Source organism: Pipistrellus kuhlii, unplaced genomic scaffold (assembly GCF_014108245.1).
Source record: "Pipistrellus kuhlii isolate mPipKuh1 unplaced genomic scaffold, mPipKuh1.p scaffold_m20_p_158, whole genome shotgun sequence".
Lineage (NCBI taxonomy): Eukaryota > Metazoa > Chordata > Mammalia > Chiroptera > Vespertilionidae > Pipistrellus > Pipistrellus kuhlii.
In genome coordinates, this window is record NW_023425469.1 from 80,366 (window position 1) to 103,962 (window position 23,597).

At 37.8% G+C, this 23,597-nt stretch overlaps 1 protein-coding gene across 5 annotated transcripts in view; it reads right to left on the minus strand.

Annotated features, from left to right (window-relative positions):
• RPGR (retinitis pigmentosa GTPase regulator) overlaps positions 1 to 23,597 on the minus strand; it is a 61,258-nt gene that overhangs the window by 3,248 nt on the left and 34,413 nt on the right. The window contains exons 12-18 of one of the 5 annotated variants that reach the window (XM_036439484.2): positions 19,114 to 19,208; positions 18,718 to 18,783; positions 15,248 to 16,195; positions 4,196 to 4,277; positions 4,065 to 4,156; positions 2,353 to 2,410; positions 776 to 867 (exon numbers count right to left, since the gene is read on the minus strand). In XM_036439484.2, the coding sequence (XP_036295377.1) occupies positions 776 to 867; positions 2,353 to 2,410; positions 4,065 to 4,156; positions 4,196 to 4,277; positions 15,248 to 16,195; positions 18,718 to 18,783; positions 19,114 to 19,208 (1,433 nt within the window). Of the gene's footprint in view, positions 1 to 775; positions 868 to 2,352; positions 2,411 to 4,064; positions 4,278 to 15,247; positions 16,196 to 18,717; positions 18,784 to 19,113; positions 19,209 to 23,597 lie in introns of all 5 variants that reach the window. The other 4 variants (XM_036439486.2, XM_036439483.2, XM_036439485.2 and 1 more) reach the window with 4 other exon arrangements.

Here is a 23,597-nt window from a genome sequence, read left to right on the forward strand (position 1 = left end):
AGAGGCATAAAGCTAATAGGTATACAAATGACTATATAATTGCAAATTGTGGTGAATATTAAGAAGGACAAGAAAATGTTATGTGACAAAATAATAATAATGGGATATAATAATTTACATAAGTGCTGCTGGTCATAAAAGGCCTGTATATGGAAATTACATTTAAGCTGAGACCAGAAGTTTGAATGGGAACTAACAAGGCCTTTTATTTTTCTTGTCTTCCATGTTTTTTCTTCTACCCTGAAATATGGTCTCATAATTAAGAAAGTTCTGAAAGTGAAAAGAGAAACTTACTTTCAAGGAGGAGAAACATATTCCTTACTTTCAACAACTTAAAAACATGTATTAGTCATCTCGTGAGAGACTGAAGTAGTATGTTGTAATGTTTCCTAAACACAACTATCTTTATTTTTTCATTCATCCTTTCTATTTCATGGCTTTGTCTTACTCTCTTGATTATTATGCACTTATAATTTAAGCAAAAAGTTTCTTTATGAATCTTTTCTTGTATGATGAATCAGCATGGATAGAATGATTAAAAAATATGCTATTAAATTTTAGAAGAACTACTTGACTCATAATCTAAAGTCCAATAAATAAACAGATTTGCAAGTTAAAAATGTGAAACATCACCTAAAATTCTTCATGTTTCTGGGCATAAAAACTCATATTAAAGAAGTTAAATTATGTGGATCACCATATAAAAAAGTAGAAGGAGCAATTCAATACTTTGGTCTTAATATTAATATTAAAATGAAAAGTTCATTTCACTTACCTTCTTCGATACTTTCCTGTCTTTATCTGGTGTGGATTTACTATCCTCCAGGATTTCTGCAGATCTGCTCTTTGTAAGCTCACATATGTTTCCTACAATAGAATATATTTAGAAATTTTTTTCCTAATTAATCAGAAAAAGAAAAGTGATGCTTTTAGTGAAACTCTATCAACCCTGAATTATAGGTTAATAATAAAAGACCATACCACTGGAGTAATGGAAAAGGTCCAAACTGCACATTTCCTGAAAAGTTGAGTTAAGCCCTGGCAGGTTTGGCTCATTGGATAGAGCAATGGCCTGGGGACTAAAGAGTCCAGGGTTCGATTCCAGTCAAAGGCACATGCCTGGGTTGTAGGCTCTATCCCTAGTTGGGGGCATGCAAGAGGCAGCCAATCAGTGATTCTCTCTCATCATTGATGTTTCTATCTTCCTCTCCCTTTCTCTCTGAAATAAGTAAAAATATACTAAAAAAAAAAAAAAAAAAAAAAAAAAAAAAAAAAAAAAAAAAAAAAAAAAAAGTTGAGTTAAGGCAAAAAGCCAAGAATGACCTGATCAGTTCTGTAAAAGTTTAGAAGGCTACAAAAGTAACAGTGAATTTTGTAAAATATAAATTATGTTTTCAAAAAATTATAATTAAATCCCTTTTACTCAAATGAACATTATTTTTGTGTTCCAAATTAATCCACATGTTATATAGTTAAATAATGATCTTTAAAGTATACTCATAAAACAATGCATTATTTAAATTTATATTACCAACTACTTAAATATTATATTTAACTTCTTTTTAACATTTTAGGTTATATGCTAAAAATACTCAGAGATGATAAATATTTTAACATTTTACTTAAAATATTCTAAAACTTTTCTAGTCTATCCAAAGAAGTTAGAGGAAAAAAGTAACAAGGGAACTATTTCTTCTCTGCTAAAGTTCAGATCAAATATCTACTATTATGACAGGTATTTTTAATGAGAACATAGTAAAAAGCACACTGTGATGTGATGGTATGGAAATGTAACATAGGGGCTATACGGCAAAAACACAGATGATTTGGGTGTAGAAAATGTAGGTCTCCTCTCTTCTGTGGCACTTGTTCTCTGATACCAACAGCTAGACCTGGAAAAGGATTCCTCTTAGATATCTGTGGTAAGATAAAGACTTATGTCTGAGATCTGGGGACAAGCTAGAAGGCTTCTGTGGCTCTAGACCAGCCTGGTCATAGGCAATAGAGTCTGGCAGTGCTCACCAGAGATACAAATTGAAATTTGGGGCAAAAGCTTAACTTAAAACTGATTGAAAAGAAAAGAAAAGGTAGTGAAAAGGCTGTCCTAAATCACTTGAAAATGACATATGAGCAGCTAGGAGTAGCATGATTAGTTTTATGTGAAAAAGCTGTGGTGGCTATCAATGAGAACAAATAAGCTCATGTCACATATATCATGTGACAGTAAAAAGTATAAAATAGAGTATATGTGTGTAAACTAATTACTCCACAAAGGTACATATGTACACATATATGTATGTTATAGATCTAGCTTTTCTAAAAGCATACTTTTGAAGTCAAATGTGCTCACACCTTTTGGATTTTCATTGTATTCAGAAATGGCCGGTTCCTCTTGGTTGTTTTTTTTGTCCTATAAACAATAAAGAAACAATATAATAAAAAACATATTTGTTCTGTGCTAGAAAACCTAGTCTTGCTTTGTAAGTAGGGTTCCAGAGACGGCCCCTGCTATTAACACAAATATGTGACAATTACTTCACTTTGCTGGGTTGTTGCCACAATGCTGAGTGATTGCTAGGTCACTCTTAGCTTAAAATTATATGATCCAAAAAATAATGTATGATTCAAGAACTCTACTAAAAGAATATTTAGGAATATTAATTGGTATATAATTTAGCTTAGCATCTTACAATGCCAAATTTGAGTTTAATGTGTTCTATGTTAAAGAATTATAGGGACCATCCTAACTGTAACTCATAAATGCTCCTTATAAACAGAATTCTTCCCTCCTTCTGGGGAAAGAAAAAGCAACAACTAATAAACATTTTTTTTTCCTCTATGAGAGGAAGGATATTTGGAAAAAGAAGGAATCAAGAAAGATAATGACGCCCAGCCAGCGTGGCTCGGTGGTTGAGTGTCAACCTATGAACCAGGAGGTCAGGGTTTGATTCCCAGTCAGGGCACATGCCAGGGTGGCGGGCTTGATCCCCAGTGTGGGGCGTGCAGGAGGCAGCCGATCCATGATTCTCTCTCATCACTGATGTTTCTATCTCTCTCTCCCTCTCCCTTCCTCTCTGAAATCAATAAACATATATTTAAAAAAAGAAAAATACCTCTATACAAAATACCATCTTGTAAATAAAAAATACATGCACACAAAACAACAAACATGTTTTACATGTATAGATTCAAATAAAAGGACAAGCATGATTCAATGGTTGTCTATGTTAGGGTGAAGAGAAATGGGGCTAAAAAGGGATAAATTTCAACAAAGAGAGAGGAGCCTTGCCCAGACCAATGATAATAGTGTTTCATAAATGAGAAGGCATGACTAACTCAGTGTTTTATACAAGAGATCCAAAAAATGAAAACAAAAATGAATCAATACAGTATCATTCAATTTGGGTTTCTGAATTATATATCTAATGAAATTATTCCAGGTTAGTGTTAGCAAATTAATGATTTCAAAACTATCATTTGTCTACTAGCAGTGTCATTATCAGGCAAAACTGCCAAATGGAAGAGATGTTTTTGATGTCTCTAGATCGATCTTTAGGATGGCTTTTTCTTCCTCAGTGACACCTCCTCTTTCTCCTCCCACAAATAATTCCTTCTAGAATGCACCTCTGCAGAACTGATTACAACCTTAAACACTCTTGTGAACAACTTTAGTTTGTCCCTATACGTGTAAATTAACACATGTATGCAGGCACCTACACGTCCCATATCTGCCACCAATTCAGTGCTTCTAACTTTGTATTTTCATAATTTCAAAGACCCAGTGGTGAACTTCATCATTTATTTCTCAACAGTATACTGTACTATACTGGCCCACATCATTTGATTTCCATTCTTGCAGGGAACAGAATGCTAGCAAGAAGTATAGAAAGAGAGCTAGAAACAGTGTGCCTCATTCATAAATTTGCAGGAAAAAAAAGATATTCATAGAAATAGTTTTGCTCCCAAAGGAAGTTGGAATATGTCTTCTGCAGAGACCAAGGAACTCATATGTTTTCTCTTAGGCAGGATCTCAGGATTTAAACATTTTCTTTGGTTGTCAATACCTTTTCAATTGAGTTGTCGCTGGTTTCACTTGGGTAACCTGTAGGAACATTTGAATTGTCGCTGGTGTCACTGAGGTCATCTGCAGAAACATTTGAATTGTCGCTGGTGTCACTGAGGTAATCTACAAGATTTTTATTGTCTCCCACAGCTTTCTTCTTGTCTTCCAGATGTTTATTAATATCCTCTGCCTTGTCTTCTGGAAGTGTGCGATTCTATGGCAAAATTGATAATTAAGGAAGAGTTAGATTTTCTTTTTAAAAAAACCCAGAGATTTATTTTGCTGTCATAACTCATATTATCGCAAAGAACACATGGATATGAGTTCAAATATTGAAGTCAAAGAAATAAATTCTGCATAACCCATGCTGCATATCAAGTTACTATATTAGCAAGGATTTTGTGCCTATTGCTCTATTTCATTTTTAATGACTAGAATTCCAAAAATTTTATTATCACCTATGAAATGGTTAATATGGAAACTAAATTTGCTACTAGGGCTGTCTCTAAAGAATGCTTCTAAATAAGTTAAAAAGCTTTGTATCTGGGGGAGGAGGGCACGTTATCTACTGGCACATTATAACAATCATATCCATGATGTTCATTTTCCAAAACAGGGATTTACAATGATTTCAGAAGTAAAATTCACTTATTCATAAGAGGTAAGTGTAATTACATTTTAGGAAAAAGATAAAGAGACATGAGCAGTTTAAGTGATTTGCTCTTAGTTATTACAGCAAAGGGAAAACCAAACTGAGGCAGGACTTATTCTGATTCCTATCCAACTAATCCAAATTATAAAACAGTCTATGAATTTGATAGATTGAGAATAAATCATGTAATGTTTATTAAGGACAGGCAGAAAATATAGTTTTATCTTTATTTCTATATTGAGGTTTTTTATTTTGCAGTTTCATATTTGGGGTGGAATATTATTGATTTTTTTTGTCAGGAGATTAAGCTCCTTATTGGATTTTTTCCCTATGCTTTTCATTTATGCACTTCATTAAAGGTAAAATTACCTCTAAAATACAAGAAGCAGTAAGTGATTAATGCCATTCACTTCTCCAAAGAACGTTTTTACAGAGTTTCATCTTGGCCCTATTTGTCTCAGAACATATACGTCCTTTATATCCCTTTAACACTAACTACCTTCTCATGGTCAACTTCCTAGTGGCTGTTTGGCTAAAGATAAGCCTGATAGAATCTTTAGTAGATGCTTTAAAAAAACAATGCTTCTAATAATCAAATCATTTTTCTTCTGACAAAAAATAAAAATGTTAGAGAGTTAAGGCTAGGGAAAAGATATGTTTATATTTGATTCCTTAGTAACAGATTTAAGTGGGATCTGCAGGCCAGCAGCACTAAAGTTGTGGCCTAAAAGCATTCCCACCAAGGACAAGCAATCCAGAAGTGAAGCCTTCATATTTAAAAAAGAGTTTCAGACGTCACTTTGGAAAGGCTTGATTTGGGTTAGTCAAAAATCATGAGGCAGTGCATGCAGGAAGAGAACAGGGTGCCAGGGTAGATATGTTTAGGTTGTGTAGGGTTAACACAAGGTAGCTACTATTTACCAAGAACTTCTAAGGCTTTCTTTTTTCCTATATGATTTCCCCTCTGAATGACATATATTAGGCCTAGTCAAGTGTACATTATGAATAGCTAAAATGATCAGAGACAGCTTGACTTTGGAAGGGAATTTGAAGCAAGATTACTAGATTTAAGACTTTTTCTCATAAACAGATGTATTCATAAGTGTATATAAATGAAGGTCAACCAGGAATAACAGTGTTCCTGACAGAATTTCAGACTTAGTTCTACTATACCCAGAGGGAGCGTCAGTGAGCTACGCTCAAGCAAAGTCCTCATTGCTTGCAGAGTTTGGCTAATCTAGCATTTGGATCAATTCTAATTGTGCTAGTTAAGGCATTAATGTAACTACAGGATATCATGCTATTATAAAAGAAAACATAGAACTTTAAATTATTTTATAAATAAATAAAACACCCATTTCTTTAATAATGAACTACAATTTTACTCATTAACTTTATGAAAATCTATGATAATGAACTGTTAGAACTACATCATTTTCTAAATTTGAGAAAGCTTTTAGAAAATGACATTTGTACTACAAATCACAACATCAACTGTAAAACTGCACTCATTAAGCACATTTTAAATTATTCAACACACATCTGGACAACTACTTTAAATCACATACAGCACTTACCTTCAAACTGAAACAATTTAGGAGAGATTGGCAGAATACAGTCATTTTATAAAAGAAAAGATAAAGTTTAAATACATTCTTTCATATATATAGATGTATATATGTGTATATATATGTATATATATATATATATATATATGGTGATTTCAGAGAGGGAGAGGGCGAGAGAGATAGAAACATCAATGATGAGATTGGCTGCCTCCTGCAAGCCCTACACCGGGGATTGAGCCTGTAACCCAGGAATCAAATTGTGACCTCTGGTTCATAGGTCAGCACTCAACCACTGAGCCACATGGGCTGGGCTCAATACATTCTTATCACCAGAACCACATAAGAAGTAAAGAGGTAATCTTGAGTGGTCAGTGGAAATGCATATGTGTTGAGATCACAGTAAAGAAGTGAATGGGCCTGGCTCCTACAAAAAGGGTTCTTGTTTCATTTTTCAGACAGCATGGGTGGCTGAAGCCTTTGGTCTGTCCCAGGGCATTGCTTTTTGTATTTCTTATGGGAAATATAAAAAAACAAACATTCTTCTTAAGGTTTCAGTTTCCTTAAGAATATGATCATATTACATGCTTTAAAACCTAGAGATTGCCATCAGAAGTCAGCCTAGTGGTCACCCTGGGAGGAGGGATAGTCACCCTGGGAGGAGGGATAGGAAATTATGGAAGGGGGTTGAAGGGAAACTTCTGGGGAGCCAACACTGTGCTTTCTCTTGATCTGGATGTTAACTATATGGGTGTGTTCAGTTTGTGGAATATACACTGAGCTATATTCTTTCTGATGTATGTATAACTTCACAAGAGTTTTTTCAACTTTAAAAATACTATAAAGCATAAATTTTTATGCTAATGTCATATAGTATAGACATTTCCCCCTCCCCCAAATAGGCTAATAGAGCATACAATTTTATATCTAAGTCATATCAGGTAGAGAAGTGCATATTTATTTTCATCTTAATTTCAAGGTTTCTTTAAGACAAGAAGAGTTAACATGTAAGTTCATGTTTTAATTATACTAGAAATCACTGAAGCAGTAGAGATGGGAAAGGGCATTAAATGCAAAGACCTAAGCACTGCTTTCCAAGCCTTTCTCCATTAGTCACAGTCTGAGCAAGGCACCTAATTAATGTACTTTACAGTCTCTATCTGTAAAATGAGAAAATGACATTAGCAATGAAGCAAAAAGCATACGCAAACAGTATTTGTATGTAAATATAAGTGCTTTTGTAAAGGCCCTTCCATAAAAAGAATCCTTAGTGTTAACATTTGTTTGACATAATTTCCCAGATCTTATTACTAGAAAACAGTTCATTTAAAAGTTCACTCATTTGTTCTATGCTATTGCACACATCCCTTTATTCTCTATCAGGAGCCCAGCAAACAGAAAAAGCAAGGGAAGAGGGCGGCACACCTGTCAGGAGCAACCCAGAATGGCAGGGAAGAAGAGGAAAGCACAATGCTCACAGGCCCTCAGGTTTCTAACAAAACTCCACAAAACACTTTTAAATATAAAATCTTCTGATATTTAAAGGTTAGCAACAGAGCCACATGCTTATGTATACCAAACAATAAATCTGCAGGCTAGACTGCATCCATGGGCTGCCAAGTATGACTTCCCAATTGTTGGCTTCTAATGACACTACTTTATAAATTCTAAACATTTCCTTCTTTGTATATACCACTCCAAAATAATGTATTTTGACCACCAAATACATTACAATTTGGCTTTTATTAGCATACTTGAAAAAAATAAATATAATGCTCAGGGTATAGAACATCTTGCTGGTACATAGCTTTATTCTCATTTTCACTTTTATTCTTTATTATTCCCCCCTTTTTCCTTAAAAAAACATATTATTCACCTTAAACAAATGTATGATATGATTACATTTCATGTGTGAATTACTTTTTAACTATTTGATAAAAACATTAGGACACAGAAAAATCTGTGGTTCCCATAACAGCACTAACATCTAAATTTTAGGTTAACCATGTGAGTGCAGTCAGCCTTTCATCATTCTTCAAATGTTGAGGGGCAATATTTGACCCATGTATGGTATGTAATGGTAGAATTCCACTCTACCCCAAATTTAACACGTTAAGTGCCCAGTCACCGGTGACTGACACTATACTTTCCATCCAGAAGACAAAACAGGCTGGGTGCTTAACATGTTAAGTGTTACCATTATTATAATCCACTTCATTCCCCCAGATCTATTTCCATAAGCCAATTTTTGGGGAGTTGCTATCCTATATAATAAAAACCTAATATGAAAATTGTCCCCTTGGGTCATTAGACCGCTCACTATGATGTGCGTTGACCACCATGGGGCGGCGCAGAACATGGTGGGCATGGGTGACTAGCACTGTGGGCGGCAGTGGAGGTGCTGTGGGTCCCAATGGGCCCTGATGAGAGTGGGACCATGGTGGGATGGTGGAGCAGGTGAATGGGTGGCGCTAGGCCAAAGCAGGTACAAGTGGGGGCTTGATTGCAGACAGTGACTAGCGGTGGTGGCAGGGATTGGGGGGAGGGCTGCTGCCCAGTTCCCAGGCACTGAGGGAGCTGGGGGGGGGGCAGTCCCAACTCATCGCCCCATAGGAGGGATGGTGGGGCTGGGTGAGGGGGTGGCGCCAGGCCAATGCAGGGTGTCAGGTGGTGCTGCAGGGCTGTGAGGCTGGGGACATGAGCTGGGCCCTATCTCCACAAACCATCCTGAGGGATCCCACCCATGCATGAATTCATGCACTGGGCCTCTAGTGTTATATCAAAACAAATGTGAGGTTCCATAGGAAAAAACTCATGCACATCAATCAGTGACTTGGAGATTCAAGTGGTTTTGTTGCTTATCCCAAAAAATGTTTCATGTGTTAACTAATTATCAAAAGACCGTCTCTTTCCTTTTCTAAAAGAGGAGAATAAGACTTAGAAAGGTTAAGAAAAAAACTTGTCCAGCCCAGCCAGTGTAGTTCAGTGGTTGAGTGTTGACCTATGAACCAGGAGGTCAGGGTTCAATTGCCAGTCAGGGCACATGCCAGGGTTGCGGGTTTGATCCCCAGTAGGGGGCATGCAGGAGGCAGCCAATTCATGATTCTCACTCATCATTGATGTTTCTATCTCTCTCCTTCTCCTTTCCTCTCAGAAATCAAATATATGTATATATAACTTCTCCAAGTGTCCACAGAGCTAATTAAGTGTGAAAGGCTGAGATTTGAACTTAGGCTTATTGGACTGCAGAGCCCATGCTCTTTTCAAAACTCTGCTCACATAAATTGAGGACCATAATGCCAGCCTTCAGGGTCCACCCCCCCCCCCCCACACTCTGATATTTAAAGTATTTCAGAAGCTTATGTTGATAGCTCACTTTGATAACATCATACCCTTATATGCCACTGTAAACATTAAGGATTTTCTTTTCCCAGAGTACCAAAGTTTCTGGAACATATATCTCCCTTCCTCAATTGAGAAATATGCCAGTAGCACTTTGCCTGGTATTTATTTTTCAAATTCTAATATTTCTCTACATATAGACTTCCTGGAGCATACTCTTTGCTGGCAATATGGGTTCTGCCCAACCCTCTGCTGGGAGTCCTCACAGGCCCTATCACAGCCTTCACCTTCCTTCTTCAGTAGTTTGGGCAGCACCTCTTTCCTAGAAAGTGTTCCCACCCACCTTCCTTCTCAGATTTCCCTTTCTCACCCTCCCTTTACCTGCTGAAGTTTCCCTGAATTTTGTCTTCAGTTCTTTTCACATTATGAATGCTGCCTCTCATTCAACTCCACCATTTTAACTACATATATAGTATGTGCTGGTGATACTCAGCAATCTCTCTGGAGCTCCAGACCCAGATCTGCAGAACATCTCCTGAATCAACAAACCCCAAACCTTTCCACCCAGTTCTCCAGGCCAGAAACAAGAAAAGTTTGGCCTTTTCCCACCCTCAAAACTACATCACTTTTCCAAGCCCTCCAATTCTATCTCTACATTTCTCACAATATATGCCCCAAACTCTCCATCCCCACTGCCCTAGTCCAGCTGCACTTCAGTCTCTACCTAGTCTACTGTTAACAGCCTCCTGACACCCACACCTCTGGTCCTCCTCCCTTTCAATCCACCCTCTGTATTGCTGCAGAATGATGTTACAAAAGCCCAAAGGTTCACATCTTGCTCTTGTTTAACGTTTACAAACACATAAGGCCCTTCACCTCTCTATCTACAACCAAAGGATACTCTAGGTGCCACTGATAACAAAACACTCTCATGGCTCCCATCAGCCTGGAAAGCCCTGTTTGCCACACTCCTCTTTTTCCTGGTTAGGCTTTACTTTTCATGAAAATTGTCCCCTTGGGCCATTGCCCCACAGTCACTTTTCATGACTCAGTTTCCATTTCATCACTGCTCCTTGAAAGCCCTTTCCTACACTTTCTCTATGGCAGCTGAAGTGCCACTCCTAAAGCACTCTATTGTACTTGTAAATTTTCTGGTCAGCTTGTAGATACAACCAAGAGTTTCTTGAGATCGGGAGCCACACCTTACTCTCTTTATAACCAAGATACAAAAGCATTTACTTCTTATTAAGGTATTTAATGTGGGAAAGCCATAGATGGGTTTTTAAGATCCCATTTTTATCTTCAGGCAGTCCTGGCTAAGAACATGGGAGCAAAGGTATACAAAAGGACATTGTTAAAATAGCAGTTAAGGCAGAGTCAAGGAACACCTTTTATCTGGTATTCTTTTAAGAAATCTATACTTACCTAACATTCCACAGAAGGTTTACTGTAAGTAGCTCTCACTTCTTGAAATACACCTGATTTGGGGAAGCTACTGTTCTATTTTTGGTGCTTGGTATATAAATATTTGTTGAATGAATAATATGTAACAAATGCTAAGTTATGTGTCAGGTACTGGGCATATAATATCACATTTAATTTTCATAATGGAAAGAATGAAGGGATTATAGCACCTTCCTCTATGGTAGCATTTTATTTTTTATATGTGCACAGCAAGTTTATCTCTAAGTGAAATAATAACAGACATTTCAATTGCACTCACCTCAAGTGCTGATGTTCAGCAGCAGTAGATCCTTTGGTCATATGCCTTTATAGCTTACCTTATATTAGTTTTCTTCTACAGTCATTATTTTAAACTGTAACTAGATGGATTTTATACACACTACTCACACTTGCCTCAGAAATGATCACTGATAACTATAGTTAAAAGCTTGACTGGCCAGCAGATGGAGAGCATAATGAAGGAACTAGTTATTCCAATTTCTTTAACCAAGTATTAATTCAGGTCTGAAAATAAATAACCAGGCCAGTATTTTGACAAGAATACTATGCCACACAAATCAATGATTCTAAAGAAGCACAAAAAGATTTTGGACTGGGAAATGTGAAGAAATGGGTAAGAAGTGATAATTAAAAAATTGTTATTTTGATCAGTTCAAATACTAGGGTAGACACAGCTTATAATTTCTTCACTTCATATTCTGGTCTTTCTCTTCACAATCTTTCTCATTCAAGGAGAATCAAATGTGCAAAGAACTCAACTACACAAAATTTACAGGAAGTCTACTCCAAAATCCTTCTTGATAAAAGAATGTAAAAGAAATTCTCATGTCCAAGATATAGAAGGGATTGGAAAAGGAAATCAGTTGAAAAGGGAGCTATGAAAGCTGCATTATATTGAAAATGTTAAGGGAAGATTGAAATTACACTAGTAGAAATCTAGCCTCTCTAAAATTCAATATCTAAGATTAGTTTATCTTTTCACAAATAATTAGTGACTTTTTACATTTAATTTTTATTTTACTTGAAACATTTGACAAGCAACAAACAGAATTATAGAATAGTCAATGAAGAATACATTGAAAGTACATAAAAATACTTACTGAGAATGAAGTTTCTCACAGTACAGTTAAAGCATGGAAATTATAGTTTAGAAATACAGAATTACAGAAGATAAGAAATATTAAACCTGTCATAACTTTTTAAGATATAAGAATAAGAATTTATAGAAAACTAGATAAATTTTAAAATGCAATTCTTCCTTAAAACTGTCTTATGCAAACAATGAATATGATAGAGTAAATCAGCCTAAGAATAAAATAATTTAAGGGTTAGAAGTATGGTTATAAAATTATCTAACCCACTCTATTTTACAGATGAGAAGACTGTGGCCTAATGAATAGCTTTGCCTGGCCAAGAAATACTTAAAGTTTTGCATACTTCCTAATCATAGGTTTAAGTTAATCTCCATTTCATGATATATACTGCCACTTGTCTAGACAGTAACTAAAAGAGACTACGTTATTAAGATCTGAGCTCTGAATCCAACTGTCACTTGGTAGATTGTTGCAAAAAGGACACATAAAAGGTAGAAGAGACAACACTACTAGTATTTCTTTAAAATGTGAATTCTTCATGTTGGCTTTTGAATACCATCCATTTTTATAAAATTATTCTATGTGGTAGGTCAATTATAATCAGACTGAAAATAAGTGTGCTAAATATTTAAGAAATCAGATGAATTTACAGCCCCAATGATCTGCTATTTTTGTATATACAAACAAAATATTTTTATAGTGTACTCCTATTTTCTAAAACTACCTTTAATGAGGAATATGTAATGTTAATTATATTAGCTTTGATCTTTTGATGTTTTCTGATTATAGAGTAATAATTTGGGTAAAACATTTACCAATATAATAGTTTAAGAGAAGCCAAAATTTACCAGTGCCTTGTGTTGTCTTTATCAGTTGTTACTGTACCACAAGTAATGTAACCATGACATAAAATCAATTTAATAAAATGTATTGAATAACTATTACATGTAAAACAATCAAATATTTTGTCTAGGAATAATCAGGTCAAATTTAGTTATTTCAGTTCCAAATAATGTGGCAATACATTATTCCAGAATTTTTTGGAACCTGGTGGTTTCAGAAAAATTTTAGAACCATTTTCTAAAACTTGCTTTGAATGCACTGGCATTCTGTACCTCTGTACTTCATGTTCTTTCCCCTTTCCCTTTGTGTTAGTAATACACTTTTTTTGATATGTTTTATGTCTCTCATATTTCACAGATCCTTTGAGTTTGCTCACTTTTCTGGACTGTTTTCCTTCACCCTGTTTTCCCAGCCTTTCAATCCCTTCATTGCCTGTCTCCTGGTATTTTCCCTCCTCTTTCTCAATGTCCTCTTTTCCCTCCTTCCCTTTTCTCCTCCAGTTTTCTTCCACTTCCCTTTTCTCCACTTTCCCCTCTTTCCTTTTCCTTTCCTGGCCTTCCTCCTTCCCTTCTACCCCCCCTCCTTCTTCCCCTTCTCCCTCTCCTTCTTCCCTTTCCCCCTCTCCTTCCCCTTCCCCCTCTTCTTCTTCCCCTTCCCCCTCTCCTTCCTCCCCTTCCCCCTCTCCTTCTTTCCCTTCCCCCTCTCCTTCCTCCCCTTCCCACTCTTGTTCCTCTCCTTCCCCATCACCTTCTTCTTCCCCTCCCTCCCCTCCCTGCTCTTCACCTTCTCTTTTTTCTCCCCCGCCCTCTCCATCTTCCCCTCCCCCTTCTCCTTCCTCTCCTTCCCCCTCTCCTTCCTCTTCCTCCACTCCACCCTCTTCTTCCTCCTCTTCACCTTCTCCTTCCTCCTCTCCATCCTTCCCTTCCCACTCTCCTTCTTCCCCTTCCCCCTCTCCTTCCTCCCCTTTCCACTCTCCATCTTCCCCTCCCCCCTCTCCTTCCTCTTCCTCCTCTCCCCTCTCTTCTTCCTCCTCTTCACCTCCTTCCATCTCTCCATCCTCCCCTTCCCATTCTCCTTCTTCCCCTTCCCCCTCTCCTTCCTCCCCTTTCCACTCTCCTTCCTCTCCTTGCCCCTCTCCTTCCTCCCCTCCCCCTTCTCCTTCTTTCCCTTCCCTCTCTCCTTCCTCCCCTTCCCACTCTCCTTCTCCTTCCCCATCTCTTTCCCCTTCTCCTTCCTCCCCTCCCTCCTCTTCACCTTTTCCTTTCTCTCCTCCCTCCTCTCCATCTTCCCCTCCCCCCTCTCCTTCCTCTCCTTTACACTCTCCTTCCCCTTCTCCTTCCTCCCCTCCCCCCTCTTCTTCCTCCTCTTCACCTTCTCCCTCTTCTCCATCCTCTCCTTCCCACTCTCCTTCCTCTCTTTCCCCTTCTCCATCCTCTCTTCCCCCCTCTCCTTCCTCCCCTTCTGACTCTCCTTCCTCTTCTTCCCCTTCTCCTTCCTCCCCTTCCCCCTCTCCTTCCTCCTCTTCACCTTCTCCATCCTCCCCTCTCCCCTCTCCTTCCTTCCCTTCCCACTCTCCTTCCACTCCTTTCCCCTCTCCTTCCTCTCCTTTCTCCTCTTTATCCTCCCCTCCCTCCTCTCTTTCCCCCCCTTCCCCTCTTTCTTCCCCTTCCCTCTCTCCTTTCTCCCCTCCTCCATCTCCTTCGCCTTTCTCTTCCCTCTCTCCTTTCTCCCCTTCTCCCTCTCCTTCCTCCCTTTCTCTTTTCCCCTTTCCTTTTGCCCCTTCACTCTCTCCTTTTCCTTCCCCCCCTCCCTCCTCCTCTTCCCCTTCTCCTTTCATCTCTACATCCTCCTCTTTCCCCCCTTCCTCCTCTTCTTTCCCTTCTCCCTCTTCTCTGTCTTCTTCCCCTTGTCCCACTTGTCCCCCTTCCTTATCCTCCTCTCCTTCCCCCTTTCCTTGTTCCTCCCCTTCCCCAATCTCCATCCCTTTGTTTGTTTCCTTTTGATGGCCTTGTTTCCTCTCTCTTTGCTCCTGTTTTTTCTTCTCTTCTAAATTGTTTTTTCCCTTACCCTGGCTTTCCATTTCTCCTCTTCCTTTGTTTTTTTCCTCTTCTCCCTCTTCACTTTGCCCCTGTTCCACTTTTGAATTACTCTGCTTACAGATTCCCTCACATCCACCTTTACACACATTTGCTTTTCCCCCTGACTTTCCATTGCCTTCACTCACCTCTGCGCTGTCTGTAAGGTCATCTGATAGGATCTCTGCTCCCTCATCCTCCTCCTCCTTTCCTCCAGGCATCTCCACATTTCCCTCTACCTCTTGCTCCTGTATTCCACTTCCTTCTAAATCCTCTGCTCCTTCCTCTTCCTCTGGAATTTCTGGCAAGTGGTCAGACTTAAAATCATATTTTGCCATGAATTCGGGTACTTTGAGTTCAGTATCTTCCTCTTGTTCAATACATTTTCTGCTATACCATAAATTTTGGTCAGTTTCCATTTCATCATCATCTTTTTCTCCACTACTGCATTCTACTGACTCAGGAAGCTCAAAGTCATCAGTTGCACTGTGCTGACTTTCACATTCACCTTCCAAGTAACTACATGGCTCCTCTATAGATTCTCTTTCATTGTCAAAGATCCCATCTTGCTTGTTCCTTTCTTTAACAAAATTATTTTCTTCAATATCCTCATCAATATTCATGACTTCATTTGGTAATTCATCAAAGAATCTGTTAATATCATTTATATTCTCTTCACTTTTTCTTATATCCTTCAGACCTGCCATTTCTGCCAGCTTAGTTTCCTTCTCAGAGACCATTTCTCCTTCTTCTGAATCTTTCTGACTGCCTTCTTCATCACTTTTATTTTCTATTTCCTTATCATCAAGTGGGTAAATGCTATGTTTATTTTTAAGTATAAGTGTCTCTTCTTGCAAGCCCTTCTCATTGGTATCAGCCTGAGACTCAGGTTGTCCTGAGTCATGACCTACATCCTTATCTGAACATGCTTCCAGCTTCTCAGTTGTTGGTACCATGAATGTTCCTTTAGCCAAAATTTGTTTATATGCTTTTCCTTCTTTCATTTTTTGAGACATCTCTTCACTTTCATATTCATCACTATCATCATTTTCAGTATGAGCTGTTTGCTGCTTCAATTTCTCAACTGATTCTTGTTTCTGTAAATTTTTTGAAGTAATTGTCATACTACTATTAATTAACAAAGGTAACTTATTTACTACAAAAACTGCCAAAATTTTGCATTATCCATTTCACTAAGAGAACAAAAATGTCCAGTTTTACCAAACATTTTGCTCAGATTTTATTTTCTTTGGGGATAACTTATGCTGTTCTCTAAGTCTATGGTACATCTAATTTTGATTTAGAAACATTTTTCTATATTTAACTTTCAAATTCTTACTGCTTGCTTTAATTTTGCCATTACTTGCAGTACCATCAATATTTATTCTCTGACCCTTTTCTAAATCTTAATAAATTCTTAAATATAATACATTTTCAGACTGATTTTGCAAAATATTGTATAAAATGTATACTTCTCTTGCATGCAGTGCAGTTCAGTTTTTTTCTACCTTTCTTATTGTTTTAATTATCAAATTTTGATTGGTCTTTCAATTCCATAAATATCACAAAATTAGAGAAAATAAATGAAAATGTGAAATTTCTAAAAATTGGGGGGAAAAGAAAATAGAAAAACATAGCTGGGATAAAAACTGAAAATTGAAATCTTTCAATATATACTAAATAACAATAAATATATTTTTCTTTTCAAAACAAAATCTTGTTTTCAAAATTTTGACCCTCTTATTGTATTCTTTAATTATAATAATTTGCATACCTAAAAAACCACAGCAAGAAAAATACTTAAGGTTAAAATATAAGATTTTAATTAAAACTATAAAATTAAACATTGATATTTGAATAATACATTAAGAATTGAAGCCTGGCTAACATGGCTCAGTAGTTGAGCATTGACCTGTGAACGAGGAGGTCATGGTTCAATTCCTGGTCTGGCACATGCCCAGGCTACAAACTCCATCCTTAGTTTAGGGCGTGCAGGAGGCAGTCAATCAATGATTCTCTCTTATCATTGATGTTTCTATCTCTTTCCTTTTCTCCCTCTTTGAAACCAATAAGAAAAAAGGTGTTTTAAAAAAAAAACTGAAATTAATTTCCTGCTGGATGAAATAAGGCAAAATTAAAACTGTTAACCTAAATTTGTAAGCTAATAGGTTGAATATTTCATTAATTTGAATCTCTGGTAGTAAAACCTCACTAAATCAAGTTTTATAAATTGTGATGTTTGTTAGACCCAGAAAGAGGTCATACTTTTCTTTTGCTAAAGAAATTATTTAAAAAGCACAAGTTAAAAATTAATATATAGAAATACTATAATAAATTTCTTTTTATTTACCAAAGTAAGCCTGGTAGGGCTTCTAATTAAAAAAAGTACATGAACCTTAATCAATAAAGAAAAAAAAGAGCATGTGAAGTATAAAATATAATATCAATTAGAAAGGAAATCTTTATCTGTTCTAGGTGCTATTCTTTAGAAAGTCATCATTCTTTCATGGGCCCTGAGAGAGACAGAGGCCCATGTGCCAGAAATGATTCCTAAATTCCCCAGAGTAAAATAACAACACAAAAGAGGTAGAGCCCAAAGTCTAAGATAAGAGGAAGGAAAAACACAGAAAAGCTCGGAGGTCAGAATCAGTCAACATTCACTGAGCTTCCACCACTGTGTTAGAACAACTCTCCCATATAGGAAAAAAAAAAATCTATTCTTGACCTTATCTCTGTCGGTAAAATAAAGATAAACCTAATGAAGATTAACACTAAATGTTTATAGTTTAGCAAGATGCTCTTGCATTTCAGTTATTTTTAACGAGTTTTAGCCTAACAATGTGTAAATGGCACTAAAAATATAAATGAAATATTTTCTATAGCCTTTTTCCTTCAATTTATATTTCTCTATTTTATTCTTATAATTCCCAAACTCCTCATACTTTAACCCCACTGGTCCATAAAACTAGGAAAAGCAAGAGATTTCAGGGGAGGCCTTTATCTCTCCACAGCTGTGATAACCAGACTATTCCTTCCTTTTGCTATTCACTTGTTATTCATGAAAGGTCTGTTTTTTTTATCAATGATGCACAGTTTCTGACTAATTTTCAAATATTTAATCTTGTTTTTATGCTACCAATTCCTTGATAAATTAAAGCCCATTCCAAACATTGGAAAGCAATTAAATATTTTCACTAAAACCATACAAAAGATGTCAATATAATTCTGTAAGGTCAGCACAGTTACTCATCTAAAGCAATAGCAAAGCAATACTCAAGTAAAGTCACAGAGCCATGCTGATAAACAGTAGGCTCTTCCAATGCTTAAGAACTACAGCAATAATCTTTTGCCTTTCTGACAAGAAATTATGGCTATTCTGACTTAAGTGACTGTACAGAGCAAACTTCAGCATTGGAATTCTGTCATTCTTGTTGCACCACAGAAAATACACACCAACAGAACAAGCCCAAATTAGGGTGATCTACATTATATTCCTCTCTTTTCAATTCTAAAGTAAGTGAATGCTTACCTTTCTTGTGTTCTTTTCAGAAACCTTTCAAAGAGAAAAAAAATTTAAACTGTTCTTACCCACCATAATAAAAATAACTGTGTATTATACCTTTTGTTTTTGAATTGGTGATAATTTTAAAGACTTTTCATTGGAATTTAGGCTCATCATATGTGTCTGAAATAAATAAAAAATAAATGTTCTAAAAACAATGAAGACTATATATAATTATATACTTATACATTCTAATATACATTATACAATACAGTTCAGATAGTAATATAGTAAACTCACAATTGCATACTTATAATGTGAGGATTGAAATGAATTTTATTGCATGTAACCTATACCTCAATAAACCTGATTTAAAAATAACAAAAGGAAACCAAACCAAAAAGCATTCTTTGCATGTAACAGAATAGTATAGAAAATATATACATACATACAAATACCTGATGAACAGAAATTCAAACTTATATCTAAATACATAAATAAGAAAACCATTACCATATTTAATACATCAGTAGTTTCTCCAAGGCTTTTTGAATCCACTGATGAGCTGTCTATATCCTTCACTTTGGTCATTTTATCTTGAAAATAATCTGAATGATTAAAAGATAAAAGAGAAAAAAAAGACTTCAAAGGAAAAGTGAAAGACAGCTGGATACTAAACAGAAATTATTCTGTAATATAAAGTGCAGATATAATTTTATGGAAGGTCTTTTAACCACGTATTAAGGGAACTGAACAGTATTCATTCCAGTGATAAATGGTTTCAAAATTTCTTTTTGAAAAATTGAAGGTTTTGACACTGATGAGATAATAAATACTGCATCCATATGAACAAGAAAACACCGTTCCTTTGGGATCAATACTACCTAGGTATTAAGCACTGTGGAAGTGAGTCTGCAAACAGGGACCCAATGAGCCACATCCTCCTGGTATGCATAACTCAGTGTAGTATCTTTACATATTTTATAAGATTTATCTTTATGGCCTGTAAAATAAAGCTGACATAATTGTGATGTTGTGTCTTGGTCTCACATCTTTTTTCTTTCTTGGATCACTTGTTCTGGGAGAAGCCATGTTGTGAACATCCCTAGGGAGAAGCCCATGTGCTAAGGAAGTGAAGCCCCCTAACTATGGCCATATGAGTGAGCACGGAAAAGGATTTGCCAGGCCCAATACAGTTTTCAGATGACTGACAGCCTGTCTACAATGCATGAAATGCCCTGAGCCAGAGCTACTCAGCTAGACTGTTCCTAAATTCCTAATCCTCAGAAACTGTGGGATAATAAATGAGTGCTGTTTTAACTCTGTAAGTTTCAGAGTCATTTGTTATGTAGCAACAGATAACTAGTACAAGCACCTAGAAACTTTCATGGAAAACTGCAAGGTTATCTATATATATAAAAATCTAAGCAACCTTTATGACCAGTCAACTGATCAACTGGTTGACCAGTAGCTATGATGTGCACTGAGAACCAGGGGGCAGATGCTCAATACAGGAGTTGCCTACTGGTGGTCAGTGCACTCCCATAGCCAACCTTCCATGGCCGGCCAAACTCCTGAGGTCCCTCCCCCTGGCCAGCCAACCTCCAGGCCCCTGATTGGCCTGATTGGGTCTAGGCGAGACAGGCCCTGATCAGCCTCAATCACCAGCCAGGCCAAGGGACCCCACCCATGCACAAATTTGTGCACTGGGCCACTAGTTATATCATAAAGATAATTAAAAGTTATAAGCTCTATTTGCCTTACATCTTTATTAGTTGTTATACCCCCATTTACCACTTAATGAAGTCTTCACTAAAAACGCTAGTCCACACTGATATCCCCCTCATAAATTCATTAATTTCCAATGATTAATCAATTATGTTGGTTCCATGTGTGGATATATGCACAAGATATCAACTATTAATTCTTTTTTTGGATGCTATACTTTTTAGTTTTTCAATTAGTTTATACTCAATACTAGAGGCCTAGTGCAAGATTCATGCACCAGTGCGGTCCCTCGGCCTGGCCTGCAACCTCTTGCAATCCAGGACTCTCCCGGGGATGTTGGAGATCCAGTTTTGGCCCAATTCCCACAGGCAGGCCAAGGGACCCTATGCATTGGGCCTCTCTCTAGTGTGCATATAAGATCTTCCCACCCTTCCCTCTGAGATTCATCAGTCTGTTCCATGTTTCCATGCCTATGGTTTCTGCTCCTGCATTGAGCATCTGCCCCCTGGTGGTCAGTATGACTTCACATTTCCCTCTAGCTGCCAGTTGATTTCTCTGCTCCTCATCATGACCAAAATATGCAAAAGAATTTATCCACACCCCCTATCTATACTTCTTCATTTCCCTTTCACACCTCAATTCTTAACACTTTAGATTTTGCTCTGATCTTCCCCTAGTTTAATCTCTTGATGTTAAATCAATGAGATCATCTAATCTTCATGATGTTAAATTCATGGGCTATTCCCTTGAGCTCTTTTTTCTTGGCCCTTGCACAATACTTTGAATTCACGACCCTACTCTACCCTAATTTCCCTTCTCCTACCCAACTGGCTGAGCAGGTTGAGGAAGGTGTTCCTCCTCAATCCTTCTAAATATTAGATATCCTCAGGACTAAATTCTGGGCTCTCTTCTCTTCCTCTTCTACTCTCTAATAAGTGATTTTTACCAGCATTCATGGGTTGTAAATACCATCTCTATGTTGATGGTTTCCAAATTTATATCTCTAGTCCAGACCTTTCTTATGAATTTTAGGCTTTTTCAACTGCCTGCTTGACATTTCTGCTGGGATGTCTCAGAGGTATCTCAAGCTCAATTTTATCTCCCTGCCCCCTCAAATTTGTCAACCAAGTTCAGGGTTGTCTAGGAATCATCCTTGATTCTTCCCTTTCCTTCACATCTATATGTAATCCATAACAAGTTTAGCAAGTTCAGTTGGTGTACATCAAAAATGTACTCCCAATCTGCCCCTTCTCTTCATTTCCACTGCAAACACCTTGGTCCACACATCATTATCTCTTACAAAAAGCTCCTATATATTCTTAGTTCTAGTCTGTGCCTCCCTACAACACACACAGAGGCAAGTTAGGTTGGAGCACCTGACTCTACTGTTTAAAATCCTCTAATGACTTTAAATTGAACTTAAAAAATGGCTACCATCAATAAATCAACAAACAAGTGCAGGTGAGGATGTGGAGAAACATCCTAGTACACTATTGGTGGGGATACAGACTGGTACACTCACTATAGAAAACAATTTCAAAAATTAAAAATGTAACTGCCATTTGACCCAGTGATCCCAATTCTGGGAATATATCCTAAGAATCCCAAAACACCAATCAGAAAGAATAGACATACCCCCATGGTCATAGCAGCACAATTTATAATAGCTAACATCTGGAAACAGCCCAAGTGCCCATCAGTAGATAAGTGGATAAAAAAGCTGTGGTACATTTATACCAAGGAACGGTATGCAGCTGTAAAAAAGAAGGATCTCTTACCCTTTGAGACACCATGGAAGGTCATGGATATTAATATGTTAAGTGAAATAAGCCAGGCAGAGAAAGAGAAATGCTAAATGATCTCATTTATATGTGAAATCTAGTGAACAAAATAAATTATGAACTAACTAGATTCACAGGCATTGAAACATGGAACAGACTGATGAATCTTAGAGGGAAGGTGGGGGAGGAAGGACAAGAAGAGATTAACCCAAGAACTTATATGCATACTAGTGACCTGGTGCATGGATTCATGCACATTGAAAGGAAATTAATTAAAAGAAATATTTTAATGTGGCTATTTGCCCTTTATAATAGAAGTGTCAACCAAATTCATGATTGACAATGACAGATTGAAACATATGTGTGTGATTGGGACCAGAGAGTTTTTATATGTATTGTTCATGTGCAAGTTAATGTTCATTTTTAAACTAGAAGCCCAGTGCATGGATTCATGCACTGGTGGGGTCCTTCAGCCTGGCTTGTGGGGATTGGGCTGAAACTGGCATTCCGTGAGGGGTTCTGGATTGCGAGAGGATGCAGGCTAGGCCGAGGAACCCCATTGGTACATGACCGGGGCCAGGGAGGGACCTTGAGAGGGCTCTAGGGTGTATCTGGCCTGTCTTGTCCAGTCCTGTTCAGGACCGATTGCAGCCAGCTGGCCAGGGAGGGATTGTCAGAGTTTGGTCAGCCAGGGAGGAGCTGTGGGAGGGTTCTAGGGAGTGTCTGGCCTGTCTCACCCAGTCTCAATTGGCCAGATCACGGCAGCAAGCTAACCTACTGGTCGGAGTGTCTGCCCCCTGGTGGTCAGTGCACAACATAGCAACTGGTTGAATGGTTAGACACTTAACATATTAGGCTTTTATTATATAGGACTGCTAGTGCCCCTGGTGCACATGGAAAGGAAATTAATTAGAAAGTGGCCAGCGGAGCAGGACTGGGTGAGATGGGCTGGACACACCCAGGAGCCAACCTCCCGTGGCCCTTCCCCAACCACCCACACCTAGGATGGCACCAGGGCTTGAAGGGCATCTGCAGAATGAGTGGGGCCCTTGGCCTGGCCTGTGGGGATCGAGCCAAAACCAGCTCTCTGACATCCCCCAAGGGGTCCTGGATTGAAGAATGGAGGTTCTCAGGTGACCCACCTGAGAATCAGGCTCTCTTCTCTCTGGTTCTGGGGTGTGTCACCCGAGAACCACCACTGCCAAGTCACCACAGCTCAGCAGCTCCTGCACTGAGCATCTGCCCCCTGGTGGTCAGTGTGTCCCATAGCTACCAGTTGAAGCACCTGCCCCCTGTTGGTCATTGTGTGTCATAGCTACCGGTCGGACAGTCACTTAGCCTTTTATATATATAGGCATAGCCCAGGGACAGACAATAGTGTGGTGAAGGCTTGAGGAGGTGGGCAGGAGTGGGGTGGATGCGGGTCAATGGGGATAAAAGGGAAGGATATCTATAATACTTTCAACAATAAAGAAAATTTAACAACAT